The sequence below is a fragment of the Lagopus muta genome, chromosome 13 (assembly GCF_023343835.1).
Source record: "Lagopus muta isolate bLagMut1 chromosome 13, bLagMut1 primary, whole genome shotgun sequence".
Lineage (NCBI taxonomy): Eukaryota > Metazoa > Chordata > Aves > Galliformes > Phasianidae > Lagopus > Lagopus muta.
Window position 1 is genome coordinate 2,800,853 of NC_064445.1, and position 23,749 is coordinate 2,824,601.

The 23,749-nt window shown below is 47.2% G+C and overlaps 1 protein-coding gene across 4 annotated transcripts; it reads right to left on the minus strand.

The window, feature by feature from the left end:
• IL13RA2 (interleukin 13 receptor subunit alpha 2) lies at positions 1–22,287 on the minus strand. 4 transcript variants are annotated; one of them, XM_048959225.1, is made up of 10 exons: positions 21,536–22,287; positions 8,371–8,534; positions 6,008–6,159; positions 4,486–4,639; positions 4,233–4,353; positions 3,018–3,202; positions 1,776–1,933; positions 1,063–1,207; positions 798–900; positions 1–397 (listed from the first exon to the last, which is right to left on the minus strand). In XM_048959225.1, the coding sequence occupies exons 2-10, from the start codon at positions 8,483–8,485 to the stop codon at positions 355–357; spliced, it is 1,176 nt and encodes a 391-aa protein (XP_048815182.1). In that variant the 5' UTR covers positions 8,486–8,534; positions 21,536–22,287; the 3' UTR covers positions 1–354. The 4 variants fall into 4 exon arrangements, with proteins under 4 accessions (XP_048815182.1, XP_048815181.1, XP_048815179.1 ...); XM_048959224.1 differs by lacking the exon at positions 21,536–22,287 and adding an exon at positions 10,186–15,522; XM_048959222.1 differs by lacking the exon at positions 21,536–22,287 and adding an exon at positions 9,906–15,522.
• Positions 22,288–23,749: the final 1,462 nt, after the last annotated feature.

The window sequence follows — 23,749 nt, forward strand, 5'->3', positions numbered from 1 at the left end:
TGGTACCCAGCATTTGGGTACCAAGCTTCAGCGTATGCCCTGCTATACAGCTTCATGGAATCCTTAAAATAAATTAGTAAACAAATAACATGTTGCTCTGCGGATTCTATTTATCTTTATTCATCACAATTTCCACGCCTCCTTTTTCTCCTTTGCCTTGCTATTAGAAACAGTTTGCTCCAGTCAGTTTACAGCTCCTCCCATGTTTTCCTGGGCCTGTTGAGGATTGCATTGTGACTGCCAGCCTCACACAGCACAGGGGAGACCCACGCTGGCCTAGAAAGCTCCGGGCTTCTTGGCTGTCCTTGGGATGATGTGAGAGCAGCCCATCAAACACAGCAGCCATGGGTGCACTTAGCATCCCACCAATGTGTGCAATGGTTTTCCTGCTGGGGATCTGCAATGGGAACAGAAGGTCACTGCCAGTACCAAGGAAGATGATGGCATCCCCATCACACATTGCCTCATCACAGTGCCAATGCAGGAAGCATTTGTTTGCCACAGGTTTATCACTAGCATCTACACTTTGGGGCAAAATAATGGCATTATTTCTGCTGCTTTACATGTGAGTAACTGCTGCGTTTAATAGCAGTCTGGATATTTATGGCATGTTGGGAGGCAGAAATGGCCACACTTGTAAAGCTGTTTCCTCAACATAAAATGTCTTATTTAGTATCTGATTACAGCTCATCTTATTGATATGTGCTTGTCTCTTAGTATCTTGTATATTGTTTTATTTATACCTATAGGCTGAGACCTAAGAGCACATTGCATGGACAGGCTGCTCTAGCACTTACCTTTTCTTGCATTGGCCAATCAATGTAAATATTAAGAGGCTACTTGACAACCCCAGGATGACCGGAATGAGGATAAATAGCTGCTTGACTTCTTTTCTGCTTACTGCAAAGAGAAATAATAACAAATAAGAAGTTCCTGTCTTGCAGAACAGGTTGCATTGCTTTTTAAAACCTTGGGCCCCATGCATTCAATCTTCTTACTTCTTACCCTAAGTGTATTAATTTTTTCACTACAGACAAAAACTGATTGCAGTTGGTTCCCTACCAGAGAAGCACTCCTGTGTCCATTCACTCCAGAAGCCCTCATCAGCACAGAAACTGTTTGTTCTCCCTCTGACACGAACACAAGAAACACGGCTCTGATTTGCTCTGGAGATGGTGAAAGCAGTTTCCACTTGGGTGGACATGGACTGAAAAAGAAAATGGAGAGCAGTGAGGAGTTCTGAGCAGCCAGAGGTAACTCTCTGGCATGGCCTGATGCTGCTGAACAAGCTTTGCAAATCCTTGGATTACATTTTGGCAGTTTGGAATGGTTTCTTAATAGCTTTGGACCATCCAGTACTGGTAATTATTATGGAGCTGAGCCTCCTGAAAACACAGACACTCATGGGGCCCCTCTGTGTATGGTCACTGTTTGTGTCTGAGCATTTGTGAAGCTAGCTATGGAGATTCATGTGTAGAAAGCGACACTTAAAGAACGTTTCCTCCAACCATTCCCTACAACTGAATGATTCTTGCTGTTAAAACCATCACTGAATAACACAGAAGGAAAAAGCCCTATGCATCAACATATGCTGTGTGCTAGGTCGCTTCTCTGGAGCGCTGAGCCTTCACCCTTTCACTGGATCATGTTGTGCTACCAGATTCAAGGAAACAAACCAAACCAAAGCAAACCACGTAGAGGCCATATATACACACAGACAGGCCCCCACCTCCCCGCCCCACAGCAGGCTGCTTGCAGCCCTGTGTGCTCCCTACCGCCCAGGCAGCCTTGGCCTCTCTCTGCTCCTCTGCCAGCTGCACCTCGTACTCCAGGCACTGGGGGGGTGTTTGGCCACCAGGTGGGCTCCACGCCACGCGGAGCTCCTCAGCTGCAGACATGGAGACCACCAGCTGCTGGGGGGGTGAGGGCTTGGCTGGGGGAGGAAAGAGAAGAAGAAGTCAGGAGGTGCCACCGACCAGGTCCTGGTGAGAATGGCTTTAGGTTATCACCACCAGGCTTTGTCCCATGCTCCCACTGATGGGGTTTGATGGGGTTTTCGACTGCCATGATGCTGCAGGAGCAAAAGCTCCACTTGGAGGCTGGGTTGCTTGTTTTTATCTGGATGTGCAGACAGGGCTGATGGCCAAATGATGTGTTTGGCACGCTGTTCTCACAGGGCAGCCTGGACCCCTGCAATGCATCATTGCTATTGTGTTGTCCTGACACTGCATTCTTTATGCCATGTGCCCAAAGCCACATAGGACAACACGACATCCCTAATTGAATCCAGAAATCCTGCTAATTAACCCAGGAGGGTGACCCATTTATCCCCTGGCAGTTACATGTGGGTAAATGTTGCTCCAAGCACCTAATGGAGCTGTGGCTGTTCCTGTTCAGTGCAGGAGTTGGACCAGATGGCCATTAAGGGCCCAAATGATTCAGTGGAATGCATCAGCACAGGAAGTGCCCATAGCAAAGAGCTAGCATGTGCATCAGACTGTGTCTTTAGCTGCACTTTGCTTTGTTTCCCCATTTGTAGTAGGGTGTGGGGGGCTTGAAACCCACCTTTGCTTTTTGTTCCCATGGCTCTGGCAGACCACACTGCACCTTTCACCTGACTCTCCCCTGCCCCTGGCTTGCTTTCAGCAGCAATGCCTGCAGAGCTCTCCTGTGCTTGCAGGAGCAGAGCAGTGGCTTCAGTTCCAGCGGGAGGAAATCAAGCCACATCTGCAATTGTGCTGCTGGGTCCAAAAAACCCATAGCTGCTCTGCTCTCTGCCCAGCAGCCCACTGATGTGAAGTCATCCAATGCCAAGCAAGGCACTCAGCAGCACCTAGTGACCTGAGCACTGAGCAGCATCACCTCCTGAAAACACTGCCGGAGAATCAAGTGCAGCAATGCACGTCCCCCTTCTCCATTTGCAAGAGCACACATTAGTTTGAGCCCCTCATGCAAGCCATGGGCCTTCAGTAGCCATGCAGGTCCCCCAAGCCCTGCTGCCCTCCCACCAGCCTTACCCAGGTTGTGAAGGCGCAGGGTGGCATACAGAGGCCTCAGTGAGGTGGCTGCCGCAGACCCATTGACACAGATGCTCAGGTCTTTGTATTCTGCCTGGCTCAGGTTCTGCAGCATGCAGCCCACGTTTATACCATGATCCTGGATATAGTTGTCACACTGCGCTGCGTGCTCCAGACCCTCATACCTAACAGGAAAACATTAAAAAAAGGCAATCAAAGCAATAGAAATTAGTTTGGGGTAAAGCCTTTTTCTGATTTCTTTTTTAGAGGACAATCAGATAGGAGCAAATGGACTTAAACCATGAGCATCCCTTTTGTCCTACCTGCCCTACCCATCAAAGCACAGCGTTGTGCATCTTTCCTGCTATGTGGAAAAGTGTGGGGAGGAGGGGAAAAAACAGCTGATTATACTGGAAACCCGAGGGATCAGTAGTGATTGTGTAAAAGCAACCCAAACCACCTCCTGGCTCTGGAGGTTACAGTCCCCATGCTGGTAATGCCACGTGGGGCTTCCCATTGCCTTAAGTGACTCTTGTTGGGTTGTTGCCATTGAGGCAGAGCTGGGTCTGGCCACTGTACTCTGCTCCTAATGAAAGTCTCTCTGCAAAGCACGTCATTACGTGGGGAAAGAAATCATATGGTAGCACTGTGAAAGTTAACTCCCAGGGATCAAAGGACAAGGCTGTGTTTCCACCCATCCTTCTTATAAAACAGGACTAAGATCCAAATGCTGCTTTGGTTACAGGCAGTTAAATAACAGCAGGTTTGTTGGTGTCTTTTTTTTGTGGAATTGGGGTTGGTTTGTTTTCAGCAACAAATAATGAAATTTTCCATGGTTTTCTCCAAGTAGTTTGTAAATTTGGTGTTTTTGCTTTGAAGAATATTTCCAAGAGCCGCACAGAAGCTATTTTTAAATAGCTGCAGCTAAGCTTTTCTCCACAAACAGCCTGAAGTCACAAAACCCAATGGCCCATCACTCTCACCACAACATCACAGGAAATGAAGCACAGGTTATATTGGCCAAAACGCATAATTCTGGCTTTGTTTTTCTTGCAGAAAAAAAAAAAAATGTTAAAAAAACAATAGAATTAACTGAGAAAAGTGCATTATTACTACCCCCATGGCACTTTCCATGGCATGTAAGTAGGCTGAGCGATTCCAAGAGTGGTTCGCTCAATTGCTGGCTGGATATTATCCTATTTTGCTGATACATACCAGTAGTATAGTCCATAATTTACACCACGAGGAGCAAGGAGACCCGGTTGCCACGTGCACTTGAGGTATTCCCAGTCATGATAGACGCAATGAAAATTCTCAACCTTAGATTCCAGTTTCCCTGCCAAATGAGAAGATAATGACTATGTAGCCAAGTGTCAGCCAGAAATATCATTGTACAGCTTTGAACAGTAGTGTGCCTCAGTCAAGACAAAAAAAAGTGGGGTCAAAAAGTAGGAAGGCTGCTCCTAACCTTGCAGTGGGACCCGAAAGGTGGCATGAACCCATTCACTTTGAACTTCCACATCGTTGGTACACCATCCTTTGAGCAGGGTCTGGACCTTCACTTCAGCAGTCCTGCTGAGGTCAAATCCAACTCTGAGTTTTAGTTTCTTAGTAAAAATAACCTGGTTGAAAGACAGATTTGATAAGCACCTCTTGTTGCTGAGCTGAAGAGTTAGCCACCATTGCACCGTGGCTGCTGGTAGGCTCACCTGGGTGCTTTCATCTTCCTTTTCATTTCTATCCTGCTTCTCCTGCCCAATGCTATTCCAGCACTTGTACAGCCCAGTGCTTCTGCTTGGGCTGCCCATCCTCACTGGCTGTGAATCCTCCCTTCCACCCCAGAAAAAGGAAGCCCAGACTGGGGATGAGGGCTGGGAGAAGGCTCCATCTCCCTTCTTTTATATAGGACGGAAGTAAGCTGGGGGAAGTTGCAGCAAATGAAGAGGGAGAAAGGGTTGCACAGACCCAGCCAGGACAGAAATGATGGGCTGCAGAGTCAACGTGTTTGCTGCAAGAGGAACTGCAGCCCACAGTCAGGCTTTGGTCAGCAGTCCCAGAGTGTCAGAGCCCTGCTGAGCCACGTCCTTCTGCCAGACATTGCTGATGATGGGTTATTCCTTGATGGCCCCATGGGTTGTTTTTCGAAGTCAATGTTTCTTTGTGACCTTATCCAGCATTTTTGCAAGGTACAAGCCGTGCAGTTTCCCCCTTTTTGGCTCTGCCTTGCAGACACTTTGATTATGACCTGGGGAATTCTGACGTGTTTGGTTTTTTGTTTTGTTTTGTTTTTTTCCCCTTATTAAAAAGCAGTTACAAACACAAGGCAGGAATCTGCACATATCCTTTTCATATCTCTCAGTGCTCCCCAGTACCTTGCACCAACCACACAGAGGGTTTCTCCTCTTCCCTCCAACCCCTCTGGCAGCTTTCCTCTCCTAAAAGCTCCCACAGCATTCTGGCAACCCTACATCTATACATCTGCAAGCTAAGGCTGACTGTCTTATCACAGAGCTGAGCTGGAATCAACCTTATCTACAACCCAGAAGGAAACACAGATTAATAACACTCTTCTGAATATAGCGAATGTTTAACCATTAGGATAATTAATAGGACTTAATCTTGTATTTATTTACCATGCTACATATCCCTAAGGATGTGACACTGCCTGAGTTCAAGACCATATAAACAAAGACCTTCTAAAACACGCAGCGCCTTCTATGACAAGGGATGACACTGGATATTGGTGGATTATTTTCGGCAGCAAGCAGCACACTTCTGACAGAAACAGCCCTTTTCCAACTCTGACTGCTGCTGAGGAATTGCAGAGCACGCTCCTCTTTGGGAAACACTTCCAAGAAGTGATCCTGTGGAATGGCACTTAGATGTGCTGCTTTACCAGTCCTGCTGGTGCTTTAAATGCAGGTGTAAACGTGTGCAAGAAATAAAGGAGCAACAGGGATCTAGGAGGATGAAGCTGTGCATTCTCTCACCTTCCATTCTCTGTCGCCGGTGTTACGGTATTCACACTTGTATTTCACTGTGCATTCATTGGAGGTCTGTACGTTGGGTGGAGGTTTCCACTCTATATCGAGAGAACCTAAGAGCCCAGGATCGGTGATGTGAAGGTCTAGGGGGGGAGCAACTGCATTGGGGAACAAAGCAGGGAGTAAAAGGGGTGTTGATTCAAAATAGCAACAACCTCAAAAACAAACAAAAAAACACAATAAACGTGATGAAATTAAACATGCTGTGGGTGTGAAGGGGAACACAGCTGGTTCAGATCCAGTCCTGTGTGTGTCACCACCTGCCCTCAACCATACACACACAATCTCTCTTCCTGCCCACTCAAAGGGCATCAAAGAGGCATAAGAATGCCACAGTATCTTTGTCAATCCCTTTAGAAGTGTTCTAAATAATACCATAGTACCACCATGACCTTTCAAGTCTTCCATTTGCTTGGGGTTACTAAGACACGCTGCCTCTAAGCTCTGCCTGAAGAAGGTCGTTCACGCAATGAAAGCCATCGAGCTCATTCTGTTTTATCAGTTCAAAGTCAACATATGTGGTTTTCTCTCTGCATACGCTGTCTGGAGGTGGTATTACCCATTTGGGTGCCTCCATGTTCATGGCATGATGTGTTTTCTTCATGGTGCTTTGGAGTCCACCTTTGGCCAGGTCAGTCCAGCATTGCCACCATATGTGCCCTCTTTAGAAAGTTGGCAGAGAACATCATTGATTACTTCTGAGGAAGCCCTCCCAGTGATGACCACTGCAGTCTTCAGCTCCCACACTTCCCAGCATGTGAAGCTTCAGTCTGGGAGACCAGCTGTTGTTAGGCATCAATGTTAGATACCACCTTAACATACGTAGGGAGGTGCTGGGGTAAGGAACAATAGATTCTAATGATTTGGAGGAAAACAATGAGCTTTGATGCATTTTTATATAACAAGTACAATGTTTTGCCTCCCAGCAGCTCTGAGCCCAGCACAGAGGGTTCAGAGGGCAGCAGTGAGACTGTGGCAGCTCCAGGACCAGTGGGACATGGCCCTTGTAGTGGGCAGGGCTGGGAGCCTTCTCCTGCATGGACAGAGGTTGTTCTCACTGCTGTGCAAACAGAGCAACTTGCCTTTGTTTGGGAATCCAGACATAACTTCCAAGAGAGCCCTGGATTTGTTCGAAGTGGAATTTCTGTCTCTCCAGAAACAATGACATTCTGAAATTTGGTTCCATCCCTGATCTTTTTCTGCCCAGCCACACCTTTTTGAAACAATAGCAAGTAATTTTTCCAAAAGAAATTTTGACAATAATTAAAGTTCAGACAGAATGAAAAAGCTTTCTTTTGGGATGTTGCTTTCTGGATGTTGCATTCCAGAACTCAACTCCTTTTTAAACATCAGCGCTGCCTCTTGTGGAGTTTCTCATTATTACATTCTTAGATGATCTTCTCTAGATGATCTTAGCAATCTTTTCCAACCTTAATGATTCAGTATGACTCTATTCCAGAAGGCACAAGTCTCACTCACTCATTCTCCATGCAGAACATAGGACTGTGTCATCCAGCTTTGAAATGAAAGCTGCTCCTCAGTGTTTCCTGCAGAACTCCTTTCTTCTGGACACAATTTGCACTGAATTTGCTGAATCACATCCTGATGTGCTGGACAACTCTGCAGCCACTCCATCCTGCAGCCACCCCATCAAACAGCCATCTCATTGCACAGCCATCCCATCATACAGCCATCTCATCCCACAGCCATTCTGCCCCGTAGCCACCCCTGTCCTACAGGTAACCCACTGCACCACCACCCCACTGCACAACCATCCCATTCTGCAGCCATTCCATCACACAGCCACCCCATCACACAGCCATCTCACTGCACAGTCACCCCATCCCTCAGCTGGGTGCTGTTGGCTCTCACTGCAGCATCACCTCCGTGGCAACAAAGCAGTGCACTGCAGCAGCCACCAGCACACAGGATGGCTGCACCCCAGCATCATGCAGGGAGCCTGTTTGAAGGGCAGTGCCCGCATTAGTGCTTCAGATACCATTGCTGAGGCCAACAGCTCACCGAGTAGCACTTCCTACATTATGAATAAACCCTGTGTTTTACCCCCTCCCCCCGCACACACACCTGGGATCATTATGTACCCATTACGTGTTTGTAAATGCCAGCCTTACACTAACACTTTGCTGACAGTTCTTTCTGTCTTTCTGTTCCCTTTGAAGCTACTTGTGAAAACACCCCACTGAACACACCATGTGTTAACTGCCCATTCACAAACCCACCCCTTGCCATAACGAAACCACACAGAGCCCAGCACCATCCCAAGCCCAGGTGGCTGCCAGTGGGCTTACCTGCTGTATGCCAGGGGGAGGAAGAGGCCACGCAGCCCCACGCCAACACCAGGGAGAGGAGGGAGATGGGCTGCAAAGCCATTGCCAGCACTGGAGGAGCCCTTTGGTGCAGCATCGTGGTGGTGAAAGGCTTCTATCACTGCAGTGGGGCCGTGGAATTCCCTCTGCAGGATGCACACAGATGACAATCGCCTTTTACTTGTTTACTGATTCATCATTTCCCAGAGGGGTTTTTCTGAATTATTATTATTATTTTTTTTTCCTCTTCCCTGATGAGTGTAATTCTGGGGATGACAACACATGGTTGAGATTTTGGCTTTGTTTGAAATAGTTTCTGGCTTGCTAAGAGCATTCTGCAAATGAAAGTCAATCAGCAGTCGGCAGGCTGTGCACGGCACGGCTCTGGGGAAGGAGCTGGGGGACAGCACACAGCTCTCAACAGCAGCTCCAAGTAGAAACATTCCCACTAGAAACCCCCAAACCAGAACACCCTTCTCCAACACACAGACATCATTCAGTCCCTCTGAACCGGGCTGCTCTGAAAGTAATGCCTCCTATTTTGTGACATCAGCCCACAATGCCAGAGACGGATGTTGGTGGGATTGCAGCAAAGGATGAACCTCCGCATGTGGAGAAAAACAGCACCCATTAATATTCCTCATCACCTGATGAATGTTTATGGCACCCAACCAACTGGTGGATGTGGCACAGTGAGAGGTGCATGGTACGTTCCAGCAGTGGCACAGTGACTATGGGACTATGACCTTTGCTTGTGCAGGTGCTTATAAGTGCAGCATACAGCTCTTCTTCATCACTGACAAAAACACCTAATTAATAGCAGTGGCTATTTAGGTTATTAAGGTATTAAGTTAATAAGGAGTGGTTTGTCGCTGACAACGTGCTCTACCAAACAGTGTTATTGTGCTCTTTGTGTCTGTTGCTGTTTCCATGGAAATAAATAGAAGGCATTACTACTGGGGGGAGACTTACATGTATCTCTTTAACTTTTACATACAGGTACAAGCGTAGGAACAGATTAGCTAGAAGTAGAGATGCACATGAGCAAAGCACAGAGCACGCAGCACAGCCAACAGCTGTTTAGGCTGCAGCCCACGTCCCCCTTTTTGATGGCAGCCCTGGGGCAGCCCTTGGCCATGCCCACTCCTCACCCCCAGCCACTGCCCATAACTGGGGTCTGAGCTTGGGAAATCCCAGCCAACCCCAACTCCATCCCACAGAACACAGAGAAGAGGATCAGAGCGCGCTGGAGGAGAAGAGGGAGGGAGCTTGAATTAAGCAGAAATCTTAACTGGGAACACATGGCAGCAGTCAAAAATACACAACAGTTTCATCAGCTAATTTTCAACTCAAACAAACACCAAACCCTCCCAAAGTGCTCCACACGCCTGTAAACAGTGCTGGTCATGTTTCTGTTTTACTCTGAAACAAGAGAGAACAAGCTCCCGCCAGAACAAATGACTGGAATTAGCTTGTAGGATACCACATAGGTAAGCTTGTACCCTTACCAACCCTACCATGGGATGTAGGCATCAGCCTCTGCCTCTGAAAGGTCTCACAGTTCAGCACAAAGGTGCTACGGTAATGAGAGCTGGCTTCAGAGCTGGGAAGACAGCAGACGTAGCTCATTTCTGATGGATTGCAGCATCCAAAGCACTGAGCATGAGTCCAAGTGGAGGAAGATTTTCTTTTCAGTTTCCAATGGTGCTTAATTCAAACGCATCCACACTTTTTCACAAGGCAAAGAAAAACAGATGGGTTGCACGGAAAGATTTCATACAAGGGAGATGCTCTTACCTGGACCTCTGCCTCTGAACGCTGAGCTCCTTGCAGCCCCGAGGCTGCTCTGCTCAGAACTTTGCATTTCTTGCAGCAGTGGAGGTTTTTAAAGAGCTCAGTCTGTTCACTTCAGGGATCAGATATCACTTTGCAGTGTCATAGCATTTCCCACGCAGTCAGGAGCCTTATTAAGCCAGCAGCTGGCAGGACACTGCTATGATTTATGAAGTGTAGGTGCTAACTGAACTCGGTAGGTCAGAAGTACGTTTCAAATATCTTAGTGACTCATTAAAACAAAAACCAAACTGCACAGTGTTTTTTGTACAGTACAGCCTGTCCCCAGCACCTACAAGCATCATCCCCAGGCAGAGCACATGTGGTCCAACTGCCATCCTGCAAGGGCAGCCCTGAATCATTCAGGTTGGAAAAGACTGCTGAGATCCTCCAAGTTCAACCCCAGCCCACCCCACCATGGTCATGACCACATCCCTCAGTGCCACATCCCATGGTTCTGGAGAACCTCCAAGGATGGTGACCCCACCACCCTCTGGGCAGCTGTACCAGTGCAGCACCACTCCCACATCTCAGCCCCTCTTGCACCTCACCAAAGGTGCAGCCCTGCACATCCTTACAAGGAACAGGTACCACCACCACCCTTGATTTGCCCCCTTGTAAAAGCTCTGCTGCCAAATACACGTTGCTGTCCTCTAGGAGGAAAAAAAACAAAAGTCTTATGATTCCTGCTGCTGTGCTGAAGGATCAACCCAGGTCATGGCAAGTAATAAGTGGGTGGTTCAGCTCCCTTTCAGGTGGGACAAGAAATGATGTTTCAAATGCAGAGCTGCCCTGACAAGCCCTGGGCCAGAGCACACATCTTCCTGCAGCAAATTTAGAAATATTGAGAAATGATGAAATCATCCTAAGGAAAAGGAGCAACAGCACCAGGAACAGGAGGAGCAATTCTTGGTAGGAAAACAACCCTCAAAACACTTGTGCAGGGCTGATGGTATCACTGTTGGAATTGCTGCCCAGCTGTGTATGTTCCAAAGCAGCAAAGATAGGATCCTCCCCATTCTGCAGTGAGCACACACAGCAAGATGCCTGGTCCTAAACTGGGAAATGGCCCCAAAGACTATGAGTTCTTGCTCACGGTTGGCCACCGCCCCACTGCTGAATGACACCTTTTCTTCTTTCTGATGCAACGAAAAGCAGCAGTGGGTGGTACAACCCCTTTGATATTGTAGGGAGGAGATGGGAGCTTTGGGGAGGTTTCCCTCTCATTGCAGTCACACAACTCCAGATGTTTCCTTCTCAGTTCCTACAAAGTGAGGGGAAAAAAAGCCTCCTTCCTGCTGGTAAATGCATGGTCTTGCTTTCAGTTATGCAATGTTAGAATTTAACACTGATGCGTTTTCATTGTGTAAGCTATTTTAGCAGAAAAGGTCACACCGGACTGATCATTTGAAACAGATGAGAAGTATTCACCAGCAGGGAGAATGCCAGTTCCCAAAATGCCAGAACTGGGTCAGTTCCTGAGAAAATTAGGTTGGAAAAAAGCAATAGCAGAGGCTCCGACACAGCCGCTGGCTTGGCCCCAGCTCAGCAGTGCTGGAGCACGCAGGGAGGAGCAGCAGCGCTGAAAGGCGTCTGCACAAACCTGCTGCTCAAATTGGCCCCCTCTGCAACTTCAGGACATCTCTCTTTTCCTTTGTGCACTGTGGCACTGGTAAACTTGTCCTCTTTGCAGTAATGCAGAGCCAAGGTGCTGCCTGCACAGTGTGAGGTGGCCCAGCATTTATCTGCAGCTCTATGGGCAGAGAGCTCAGCATGCTCCCATCCAAATGAAGCAATGCACTGGGAAAGAGCATATATAAAGTGATATACATATATATATATATGTATATATATATACGAAGTGATGCTCAATGCAATTGCTTGCCAGCCACCATCCAATGCCCAGCAGTTTCTGGCTTCATGGCTTCTCAGTGATGCCATACGACATGGGATGCTCCTTTGGGCAGCTTGGGCCAGCCACCCTGATTCTGTGCCCCTTCCCTAGCAGGGCAGTGGGAGATGCTGAAAACCCGAAATATCCTAGGCTCTGCACAGCATTGCTCACCAACAACCACCACATCAGTGCAATGATGACATGGCTTTCATCCCAAAGCCAAAACATGGCATCACAGCAGATGCTGTGGCACCAGGATGCTCACCAGCAGCCCTGCACGTGTGTTCTGTACAAACCCATTTTTGTTTGAGGAAATAAAGGAAGACCTCTCATTGCAAACAGCAAGGCAGTCAGCAAAGATCTCATTGCTGGAGACAAGGCAGATAAATGGGCCAAGCGCTTAAGTGCTTTCTGGTTGAAACATATGATGCAGTCTCATCCCTGTTGTGCCAAATTGGGCTTGTCAGACGATCCTCTGCCTCCCTGTGTTCAAGCACTGGGATCTGATCGCTCAGAATAAAAGCTTTCATGTTTTAAATACAGATCCACGTTAATAAGTCGCTTCCTATGGCACGAAATAAAAAATAAAAGGCTCCAGCGATGAGCAGAACGTTTGGGTATCGAACAGCGCGTCTCATCTGATTGAAAGCAATGGTTCTGCAATTGCCAGTGGGAAGGAAAATCGTTGACTTATAAAAGCCTCTTAATTGCCTCGTGCTTCAGGGAGGCGAGTTGCACAACTTGCTTTAGTAGAGCTCTTTCCAGGGTGCCAGAATAAGAGGATCAGCGATGCAAAGCAGACCTGTCGCCTCCAGGAAAGCAATGGGAATCGCACAGAGCGGGGCACAGGGGAGACGTGCTGGGATAGAGGAGCACCAGGATGGATCTTGCAAAAAAGATCTCTCCTTTGCACTGATAAACAAACTCTTGTGGCTTCCACAGGACTGCGGGAAGTAAGAAAAGGAGCTCTCCAGCAGCATCCACTGTCAATATTTACCCTTGTGCTGAGTGCAGGCCTGTTTTCCTTGTCTGTCTGCTGATGGCTTCTGACTGGGACTATCCCTGCTTTGGACATCTCGAGGAAGGAATGGCAGCTGTTTGAGTGTGTCTGTGTTATACAGCCCAGGGTCTGGTACAGCTGGGGGCTGTGATTTTTGCAGAGCAGAGAGAAGAGCACAGGTGGCTGCGGGATGGAAGGGGACTGGGAGTGCAGCCCAGCATGCCAGAGCTCTGCCTGCCTGCAGACACACCAGGGAGTGAGGAGAAGCACTGAGATAGAGAGCTGGCAGAGCAACACATAGAAATGGGCCAATAGCAAAGATAGCCAGGGAGAAAGGAGAAAAGAAACAAAATGCAAAAGAAATAACAAATTCATTTTGGAACTGGAAGGCTGTCATATCTCTCAGCAGGAAATGAGGGGACAAGGCTGCAGCTGGGCAATGGGTGTGGGGAGGAAACTAAGCAGGGCTCATCAAGAGGTACCTTAGGAAAGCCCAAAGCCATCCAGCCTTACAGCTGTGACTGTAGCTCACCTGGAGGTCCCTTCAGGTGCAAGGAGTCTGCCTGCAATCTGTGCACAGTGCTGATGGAGCTGAACCCAGTCTGAGCTGCACTTCCTGACCCCAGCACAGCATGCTCCCTGTGATGGCTGCCTTGAAGAAGGCTTAGCCCAGTGCCAGGACCCTCCAACGATAAATATTCAGAAAACACAATCTCAGACACCCAGCAAAGCTCCTCTTGCCTCTGGGCCAGCTCTCTGCAGCCACCCTGGGAGACATTTACAGGCCAGGAGGGGTTATGAGCTTTCCCTGCTTGAATTCTTGTTTACCCAGTATAAACAGTATATTATCCAGTTACTTGCTTCATTTAAGCTAGACAATAAAAGACCCCCCAGCCTGGTGTTAAGGAGCAGCAGCTTTTCAACATGGGGCTACAATTTGCTGCCCGTGAGGTGGGATCAGCCAACCTGGTTCCCAGGGCAAACCAGTACTCTCCATAGAAGCCTCTCTCCACCAGTTAGGAGCAGCACACACGATGCTCAGCAGCCAGACTTCCAAGAGCATTCTATTGCTAATTACTGGGGGAATCATCCCATCCTGCCCCATACTCAGGACCAATTTGGCCCAAGGATGGCTGAGCCCACACTCAGCCCATTGTATGTACAATGACTGCCCAGTGTCACACTGTATCCCCACTCCCCTCCTGCTTAATATTTCCCCATCAGTGTTCAACATCAGAAGCAGATTTGCATTGTCTTTGCATATTTTGTTCTTTCTAGCTCAACGCACCAGACTTCCCAAGACAGCACTAATTAGTTCCAGTCTTGCTCTCGGGTTGCTTGAGAATTATATAAACTTTAAAAGGAGTTGTTACAAAAGCAGAGCCCTCTCAGCCTCCCAGCACCACCACTGTGCAGTGGGAGCTATATGCACAGGACTCAGCTATTACTGCCCTAACCTTGCAAGGTCCCACCAGTATCACAGCTTGGCTTTTCATCCCCGAGCTCTGCATCTTGGCTCTTCATCCCCGAGATCTGTATCCCTGGGAATACAGATCTGCCCTTGGGAGAGGTGGTTTTCCTGCAGCTCTGGGGCTTTTGGAGGGAGCAGAGTGTTGATCTGCTATCTGTGTCTCTTCATATCCCAAATGGTGACCAGAGATGCCATTGCCACCAGCAGCCCGAATCCCTGCACCTCACACACAGGTGTCAGAACACGCTTTGCTGAGTGTTTCAACATAGGCAGAAGTTTGGCCCAGTGCAAAACATACAAAAACAGTTCTTTACATAATAATGATAATAAAGAAAGCACCAAAAAATTGCTGGATGGATCTGCCCTCTGCAGATGTCAATAAATTGGCACCCACCTCCCTGCACCCAAAAGAGCAAGCATTAATCCAGAAAAACTACTTGTCCAAGAACAGAAACCTCAGCAACGTCAGCTGACAGCACTCCTAGTGAGCACACCTTCTATTAGGACAAGTCTAGGTACTGTTAATTGTATTAAAAGCTATTTGAAGATTCCCATATAATGAGAGCATCCTTATGTTGGGAATGAGCACAGGAAGGAGTTGGGAATAGCTCACAGGGGATGGGATGCTTCCAGCAGCAGTGGTGTAAATACCAAAAAGTATAATTGTGCCCATCTTCAACCCACGATGCCAGCACCACCTTCAGCTCTCTGAACAGCCAAAGTTATTTCAAGAACACAAACATTGTTTCCACTAAAAAAAGTGAGAAGTATGTGGAAACTTTTCCAAACAATTCATACAGGAGTACCGGCAAACACAAATCATTAATCTGTTCTACATCTGCAAAGGCATGTTGAGTTTCAACAGAGCACAACAGCACAGAAAAGCAGACACCCCTCTCCCACTCCCATTAGCTTAATGGCAGCTGAGTGATATTTAGTGCTGATCACAGCTTACCGCAGCAGCTCTGGATTTTCCTCTGGGCCAGGTAATGTGTAAGGAGAAGGTATTTACCAGCTGTAAAAAAAGAAAACCGGAGCAGGAAAATGAAAGGAAAAGCCTCGCATATGTTCCTGGTTCTAGAGAGAGAGTTTCAAGCAGTCGCATCCAAGCAGCCTGCCTGAGAGCATTCTGTGCATAGGATGCACATGAAGAAAAAGGAAGAGGAAGAAACACCACTTGCTCACTGCCCACTGAAGAAATCTGGCTCGCCATCCCCTCCCAGATAGCAAAACAAGTACGTTGCACACGTGGGATATAGTGAACAGCCCCACACCAGCAGCGGAGGGGATTTTCCTGCCACGAGATGGATGGATTCTGCTGGGAGAATGCTGCTTTGTGCAAACGGAAGGGTTTTGTGGAAACCCACTGGTTCCAGCTAATTCGCTGGTGTTGTTCTGCTTGGCTGCAGGCCAGCTGCTAACAGCACAGGGACAGCATCACAGAGCAACACGCTATGGGACCTGTGACAAGCACAGGGCTGGAGCCTGGCTGGGAAAATCCTTGACCACCCTGCTGGTCGCAGGGGTCAGAGACCTCCCAGCTCCTGTCACACGTGGCTGCTGCAGCTCAGCATGTCTTACACTATGGCTCTGCAGCCCAGGAAGCTGCAAGGGTTGATGATTGCTGTACAGCTTCGTTTGTGGGAAGAAGATTAAAAAAAGGAGGAAAAAAAAAAAAGCACAAAAATGAACCCACTTTGCCTTTTTATTCAATGGGAAAGTTTGGATTTCATTTCCCCTTGGGGCCTTTTAAACACTGTAAAGCTCCTACTCACCACGGGATAGATCCTCTGCATTATTTCCCATGAAATAGCTTTTGTCTAAGGTCATAAAATCATTCAGGTTGGAAAAGACCTCTCAGGTCCCCAAATCCAGCTAACCCCACCATGCCCATCACCACATCCCCTCAGTGCCACATCCTCACTGCTCTGAAGCACCTCCAAGGGATGGTGATCCCACCACCCCCCGGCCAACACATCACCACTCTGATCAGAACCTGGTCACGTGGCAGCTGCTCTCAGACAGAAACCCACAGAAGAAAAACAAATTGCCCCAAGTGACTGTAGGTAGAAGCAGCACTGGTGGGATGAAGCTGATCCACCCTCTGAGAGGTCAGCCCACGTCTGTCAGTTCAGCTGAAAATCACAGCTCTGAACGAGGCATTTGCTGGTAGGGCCAGCAATGGTGGGGATGGGTTGGTGGTTGGACCAGAGGATCGTGGTGGTCTTTTCCAACCTTACTGATTTGACGACAAGGAGCAAGGAGCAGATTCACCTGGTTGTTTTCCCCCAGCATGGACTGGGATGTTCTGGTTGTTGGGCAGGGAAACCAGGAAGAGTAAGTTAAATTTCACAGGCACAGTTGGGCTTGTGGATGCTCTTATACAGGTTGGCTCCACACACTAGATAACAGCAAAGGCAGAGGAGCAGTAACTGTCTCCTGTAATCCTGCTGACTGTGGCCAGAGGTGGCCCTAGGAACAAAGGGACAGAAGGATTGCCAGATAACACTGCAACCATTTCTAACACTGCCAAAAGAAGAGGTCTGCATGGCAGGACTTGAGGGAAATGCTGCTCACAGATCTACAAAAGCACAATGGCTGCAGCTTGGCCCGCGCAAATCTCTGTGAAATCCATTTCAATAGCAGCTGTGCCAAGTTGACCCTTTGGAGGAGCTCACAGAGCAGTGCTGGCACCAACCAGCGCCTTTCAGCCTGGGCTAGGAAGGTAAAGTGATGCAACATCTTGCACACAAGTCAACAACATTCCATTTACCATGCATAAGGAGACACTACATAGCCAGAGCCAAAACACGACGTCATGTGAGCAGCCCAGAGTGAAGATGCTACTGAACAGCTATAAAGAAAGGATTTGTGAGCGCAGTTCTTATGGATGTGTTGCTGCAAAATGCTCCCAGCCAAAGAAATGCCTCCATTTCCACTGGGCCGAGCAACCAGAGCTCAGCACCAAGCAACCACCTCCTCCAAGGTTTACCATAACTGAAAACTGTGTGCCTCCATGCCCATATTGGCCTGAATAAGAGCCCTGTCCCTGGAATGAGTGCAGACTGAGGTCCTAAAGCACACAGTGACAGGTGCCCATGCTTGAAGTCCCTTATGCACTACGGAAGGATGCAGGGATGCTGCCCATCAGCTGCACAACTTTGCACTTTACCTTCATTTAAGCTGATTTTCTCATAGGCTGCATTAAAGATTAAACCCACATACAAAATGAGGAAACAGAGAGGAAAGCATTGTTCTTATTTTTAAAAATGCAGTTCTACAGCATTGCTCATGCTCGGGCAGCTAAAAAGCAACTGCTGCTTGCCAAAAATGAGATCAAAGCTGGGATAGCTATTTAGCAGATCAGTCAACAGGAGGCATGAGCATCTGGCCCAGTTTCACCTCACAGGTGGGGCTCAACCAGCTCAAACACTGCTTAGATAAAAAGTGCCCATAAAAATGTCAGCTACCACTTCAGCTATAGCCTGATACCTTGAGGCTACTGACTGAGAAAAGCAGAAGTTCCTGTGGGAGCGATGGGCTGAGACCAAAATCATAATGCTGTTTCCTACTTGCTCCCTTTCTGACTTTCACTGGTTCTGTGATCTGTAACTGAAGTTGCCCTACACTACCAAGAGATGACTTTGTACATAGGTCACTCTGAAAGTAATGCTTTCTGTTTATTTCCAGGGAAACTGCAACAGCCACAAAGAGCACAATGGCACTATCTGGCAGAGTGAATTCTCAGCTAGAAAACACCCTTTTTCAACACAGCCATCACCACAAGCTGTGCATTTTCATGTACCAGCAATGAACAAGAGCTGCATGCCATGCTTGTAAAAACCTGCACCGACCGAGGTGACTTACATTGCACAATGTTTCACCACTCACCATCTCACTGTGCCACGTCCCCTGGTTGGTCTCCAGAAACGTTCAGCATCGATGAATGCCAGTGGGTGCCATTTTTTTCTGCACTGGGGTCTTCAATGGCACAATTTTATTCCCTGCGCATTTTCATGCCATGCACCATTTGGTCAGAAGACACCTCTGCTACCATCTGTCAGGCAGTAATAAATGTCATGGATTGTTGGTGGGAAGGTTCAGTCTCTACTGCCATTCCACCAACATCCACCTCTGACATTGTGTGTCAATATAATAAAATAGGAGGCATTACTTTTGGAGCAGCCCCCCAATGTTTGAGTCATTCTTCAGTGATGCTTTAATGATGAATAACATAAGAAAAAACACTTCAACAGACATTAAGAAAGATATTAACAAGTCTTTCATCAATGTGCTAACCAAGTGCCACTCATAAGGTGGCTGCCAGTCAGTGGGAGAAAAGAAATTTTCTATTTTAATCATAGAATGGCCTGGGCTGAAAAGGACCACAGTAATCACCCAGTTCCAACCCCTGCTATGTGCAGGGTAGCCAACTAGAAGACCAGGCTGCCCAGAGCCACATCCAGCCTGGCCTTGAATGCCTGCAGGTCTGGGGCATCCACAGCCTCCTTGGGCAACCTGTGCCAGTGCCTCACCACCCTCTGTGTGAAGAACTTCCTCCTAACATCCAACCTAAACCTCCCCTGTCTCAGTTTAAAACCATTCCCCCTGGTCCTATCACTACCAACCCTTAATGAAAGCATCTCAGCTGTTTGTTTGCTTCTGTAAGGACTTACCCCCAGCCGGTGGGTACAGCAGCCTGCACTCCTCTGGACATGAGTTATGCTCTCCTAATATCCTTTCCCAGTGACTGAGCAGTGACTTTACAATCTCTCCTAATCCAATTATGAGCATTAATCTCAAAGCCCTGATTTCTCTTGAAGCATCTCCCAGAGTTGCACAGCCTGCCCTGGGGCTATGCTGCCAATGCTTTCTTAATGAAGTCACAGTTCCCAGTAAGTCCTTCAAGCTGGGCATTGGCCCTGCCTGAATTGCTTTATGATAGAGTTAATTATGAATTTAAATAGGGTTTGAAGAAGTGCTGTTGGGAACAGGCTGCCTGACCTCTGCTTCCACTCACATGTTCCCCTGCCTCATCACCTGCTACTGGAGAACAAACCTGCTTTTCCTTTGGTGTACAGGAGCCTAGGAACTGTGGTCGACGCATTTCATATTGGAAACCTTTATAAAGGTACAGTGCCAGAGTAGGAAAGGGTTTGAAATAGCTGCATCTTCACTAATGTAGACAGACAACTGCTGGTTCAGCTCTGTGCCCACCCTGCCTTGGGTAAAGGAGAGGCCTGGGGATGCTGGGGGCATGCAGCATTGCAGGTTGCTTGTCCCAAGGGAAGGAAACACGCAACAGCTCACAAAGGAAATTGCCTTGGCTCGTCCTCCATCCCACAGCATCTGTGTCTTGTTGGCTCCCTAGTTTACGCCCTATCAAGCACAGAAATAAAAAAGGAGAAAAAAACCCAAAAGCTTTCCCATATTTTTAGGTTTCATCTTTTTTCAACATCTGGGACTGAAAACATTCATCTGAGGTCAGAACATCATCACAGCTACACAGTGGAGGGCTGAACAGAACACCGAGCTAGCTGCTATCCAGACATAAAAGGCAAGTAAATTCACTTCTCACATCTTACCAGTGCAATTTCAAATGCCTGCCTTTGTTTGAAGTCGGTTTCCCACTCTTATTTTTAAAAACATCTGTCCTTTATCAATGCTTTTTGTGGATGCTTTTCATGGGACGACCTTACATGAACTGTACCCTCAAAGCTGTAAGCTTTGCTAAACAGTGTAACATGGGGCAATCCCTTCAGACTCTGTTCCACTGAAATCTCTGCACATGGGACAAATTAACCAGCAACAGAGACGCATTTTCACATCAATCCATGTTGGAGATCACAGAATCATAGAATGGCCTGTGTTGCAAAAGACCACAATGCTCATCCAGTTCCAACCCCTGCTGTGTGCAGGGTCACCAACCAGCAGACCAGGCTGCCCAGAGCCACATCCAGCCTGGCCTTGAATGCCTGCAGGGATGGGGCATCCACAGCCTCCTTGGGCAACCTGTGCCAGTGCCTCACCACCTTCTGAGATATCAGAGCATGCTCAGCTGGTTGGAAACATGCCACCCAGTGGAGACGTGGCACTGAGGGACATGGTGATGGGGATGGTGGGGCTGGGATTGGACTTGGTGATCTTGGAGGTCTTTTCCAACCTCACTGATTCTATCAGCTGCATGTTGGACCCACCTGCACTGCCTGGCTTTCACGTGTGTGAGCTTGCAACAAGGAATAACTTCAGCACTGTCAAGTAAATCTGGAAAGAATCGAGCGCTTGGCCTTAAATACACAGCTTACCATTTTAACTGAGGTATCAAACAGAGCTACCAAATTGACAATGGAAGAACTTCAAAGAAAATGTTAATACAAGTTAATCAAAAGAGCACCTGTCAACCTGACCCTGCTCCTTCAAGGCCATTTCTAAATCACTGGCAGAAGTTAAAGATCTGCTGAGGGAGTTTTGAAGTCCCCAAACGCACATCAAAGGCCCAGCGATGCCATGTGTGCTCCTTCAGTGACTGACAGGCAAGCACAAAGCATGGAAGCAAGTGGAAAGAACGCAAAGTAAGAAATAAAGCTGGATTTCTGGGGCCGGGGAGAAGGAAGGAATCCAAGCGCAGTAGTTCTAACTACTGAAGGTTGCAAAAGAAGAGATTTAGAGGACAGGAAGCGGTTTGATAACTGCCCTGCCATTGCACCAGAAACAGTGCAACCATCAGCTAACTGATATTCCCAGGAAATACAAGTTTATGTTTCTGAGCCAACATCACAAGATTATCAGTGTTGGCTGAAGAATCTGTTTCATCCTTGTATAAATATCTCACTGGACCAAGAACACGACCTCCCCATTTCAGCATATAATGAACTCATCAGTCACTGATTATAGGAGCAGAATAGCTTTAAACTAAATAGAATTTGTAACTGAGTTCAAGACCACTTACCCGTTTCTAAATGATGTTGCTGAAAGTTCTGGAGATTCCTCTTTATTTTACTCGGATTTATTTGGAACTGGAGAACAAATGGAGCTTAGGAGGGTTTCTCTCAACAGATATTCTTCAGCTCATGCTCTTTGGAGGCTATGCCACGTCACACAGTGTTTGCTGTTGGCTTTGCAAGAGAACAAGCGATGCTGGAGATCAAAAGCAAAAGGCCAAAGAGAGCAAGGCCTCCTCCGCTTCTGAATTCATACCTATATGGAATGTCAATTTCTTTTTAACATAAATTAATACTTATTACAAGAGATGAGTAGGTCTTGCTCAAACAAACCGCAAAAGGATTCTAAATAAACAGACTGTGTCACAAGCTGCTCTTCAGCTAGATAATTAGAATACTATTAGTACAAGATTTCCTTTATTAATGAGGACTAATTAAAAGCCAATTACATTTTTTTTGCAAATTGGCATCATGAACGTCATTTGGATTACATTCTTGGAATGGCTTCTAACAGCCATCAGAGCAATAGCTGTAGCCACCCATTAATGCTTTGAAGGCAGCACCAGAACACTTGTGTGAATTCAAGGAGGAGGAGCGGATTTCTTTTCTTACAGCTCTGCAATTGAAGAACAGAGCAGCAATGCTGACCTGGGGCACTGCAGTTCTACCTCCACAGGAGCAGACATTTCTCAGGCAGGAAAGTTACAAGGCTGCAGCCACAGCCAAGAGCCTTAACCACAGCAAAACAGCAGGCAAAGACAGCGAGGTGTGCAATGGGTGTGCAAGCAGGACACCGAGGAAGGGCTATGAGAAATTAATCTCAAATGTAAAAAAAATTATACCAAAAAAAAAAAAAAAACCACAATGAATTCTCCATTTCTCTCAGAGCGTCTCATGGAAATTATTTGCTGGCATTTCTCTCATTGAAGAGTGATTTTTCTCATGCAGGTGACCAAGGAGTGATGTGGTCATTCCCCCTGCAGAGCCAGAATGCTTGTTTGTAAGAGGAGAGCTTTCTTCAGGACTGGAAGCTGAACAACAGACTCAGAATGAAACCTAACAAACCCTTCAGCTCTAATTAAAAGAAAAACAGTATTAAAAATCCAACTGCCTAGATGTATTCATCAAGGGACATTGCTCACTTTTAGCAATGCTGCTTTTCAGTTTCTGCTTTAAAGAGTCCCACCACAGCAGAGCTGGGTGATGCAAGTGCAGAAAGACACTGGCCCAGGTTGCCCAAGGAGGCTGTGAACATCCCCCTCCATGGAAGCACTCAAGGCCAGGCTGGATGGATGGGGCTGTGAGCAACCTGGGCTAGAGGGAGGTGTCCCTGCTATAGCAGTGGGGTTGGAACTACATGATCCTAAAGGTCCCTTCCGACCCCAGTTAGTATCGCAGAGCAACAGCTCTCTCAAAAAACCTTCTAACACTCAACATAGCAAAACCTCAAAGTCACGTGCAAAGAAAGGAATTCAGGGAGAAAAAAAAAATAAAAAGATCAGTTTTGTCATATAGTGCATTTTAACTACAATGGTGTAACCTGACTTAACAACAGCCACTGGCAAAACCAGCAGATCTGCTTCCCTCGTGCTGGATCTGGCACCTAAGGACTGCAAAGGAGACAAAGGGTGATTTCTGCTATTGCTCCACCCAGCCCACAGTGGGGGAGGGAAGCGGATCACCTCCATCAGCAGGAGTTTCCAAGCTGAATTAAGATGTAAACATCTTAATTGACATATTCTTATCCATTTCGTTGTTGATTAACCAGAAGACCTAAGATACATCCTTTGTATTTCCACAGAATGGGAGTTACCATTTCTTTTGTTTGATACGCAGCCAGGCAGGATATCTGGTGTAGGGAACCTGCTTTGGCAGGGGGGTTGGACTCGATGATCTCTGGAGGTCCCTTCCAACCCCTACAGTTCTGTGATTCTGATTCTGTGATCTCTCAAAACAACAACAGACACCTTTGAAAGAGCAGACAAACTGTCATTATTTACCATGAACACAGAAAGACCAAAGTGAAACCAAGGGAATAACTTGCCTACACAAAGGTTATGAAACAGTTTGTATTTTATACACAGAGTATATGTACACTGGTTTTGGAAATGTGGGTTTTATCCATGCAAATTTAATACAAAAAAAAAAAAAAAAGAAAAAAAAAGCTATTTACAAAAAAAAGAACCCAAAAAACAGTAGGAACATTTCTTCAAAAGAAACAT

Coding starts and splice junctions, on each gene's coding strand:
- IL13RA2 (XM_048959225.1), bottom strand. CDS start 8,485: ATGCTGCACCAAAGGGCTCCTCCAGTGCTGGCAATGGCTTTGCAGCCC. Junction 1,934..3,017: donor CCTGCGCCTTCACAACCTGG/GTAAGGCTGGTG, acceptor TTCCTCCCCCAG/CCAAGCCCTCACCCCCCCAG. Junction 1,208..1,775: donor AGGCCAAGGCTGCCTGGGCG/GTAGGGAGCACA, acceptor TTTCTTTTTCAG/TCCATGTCCACCCAAGTGGA.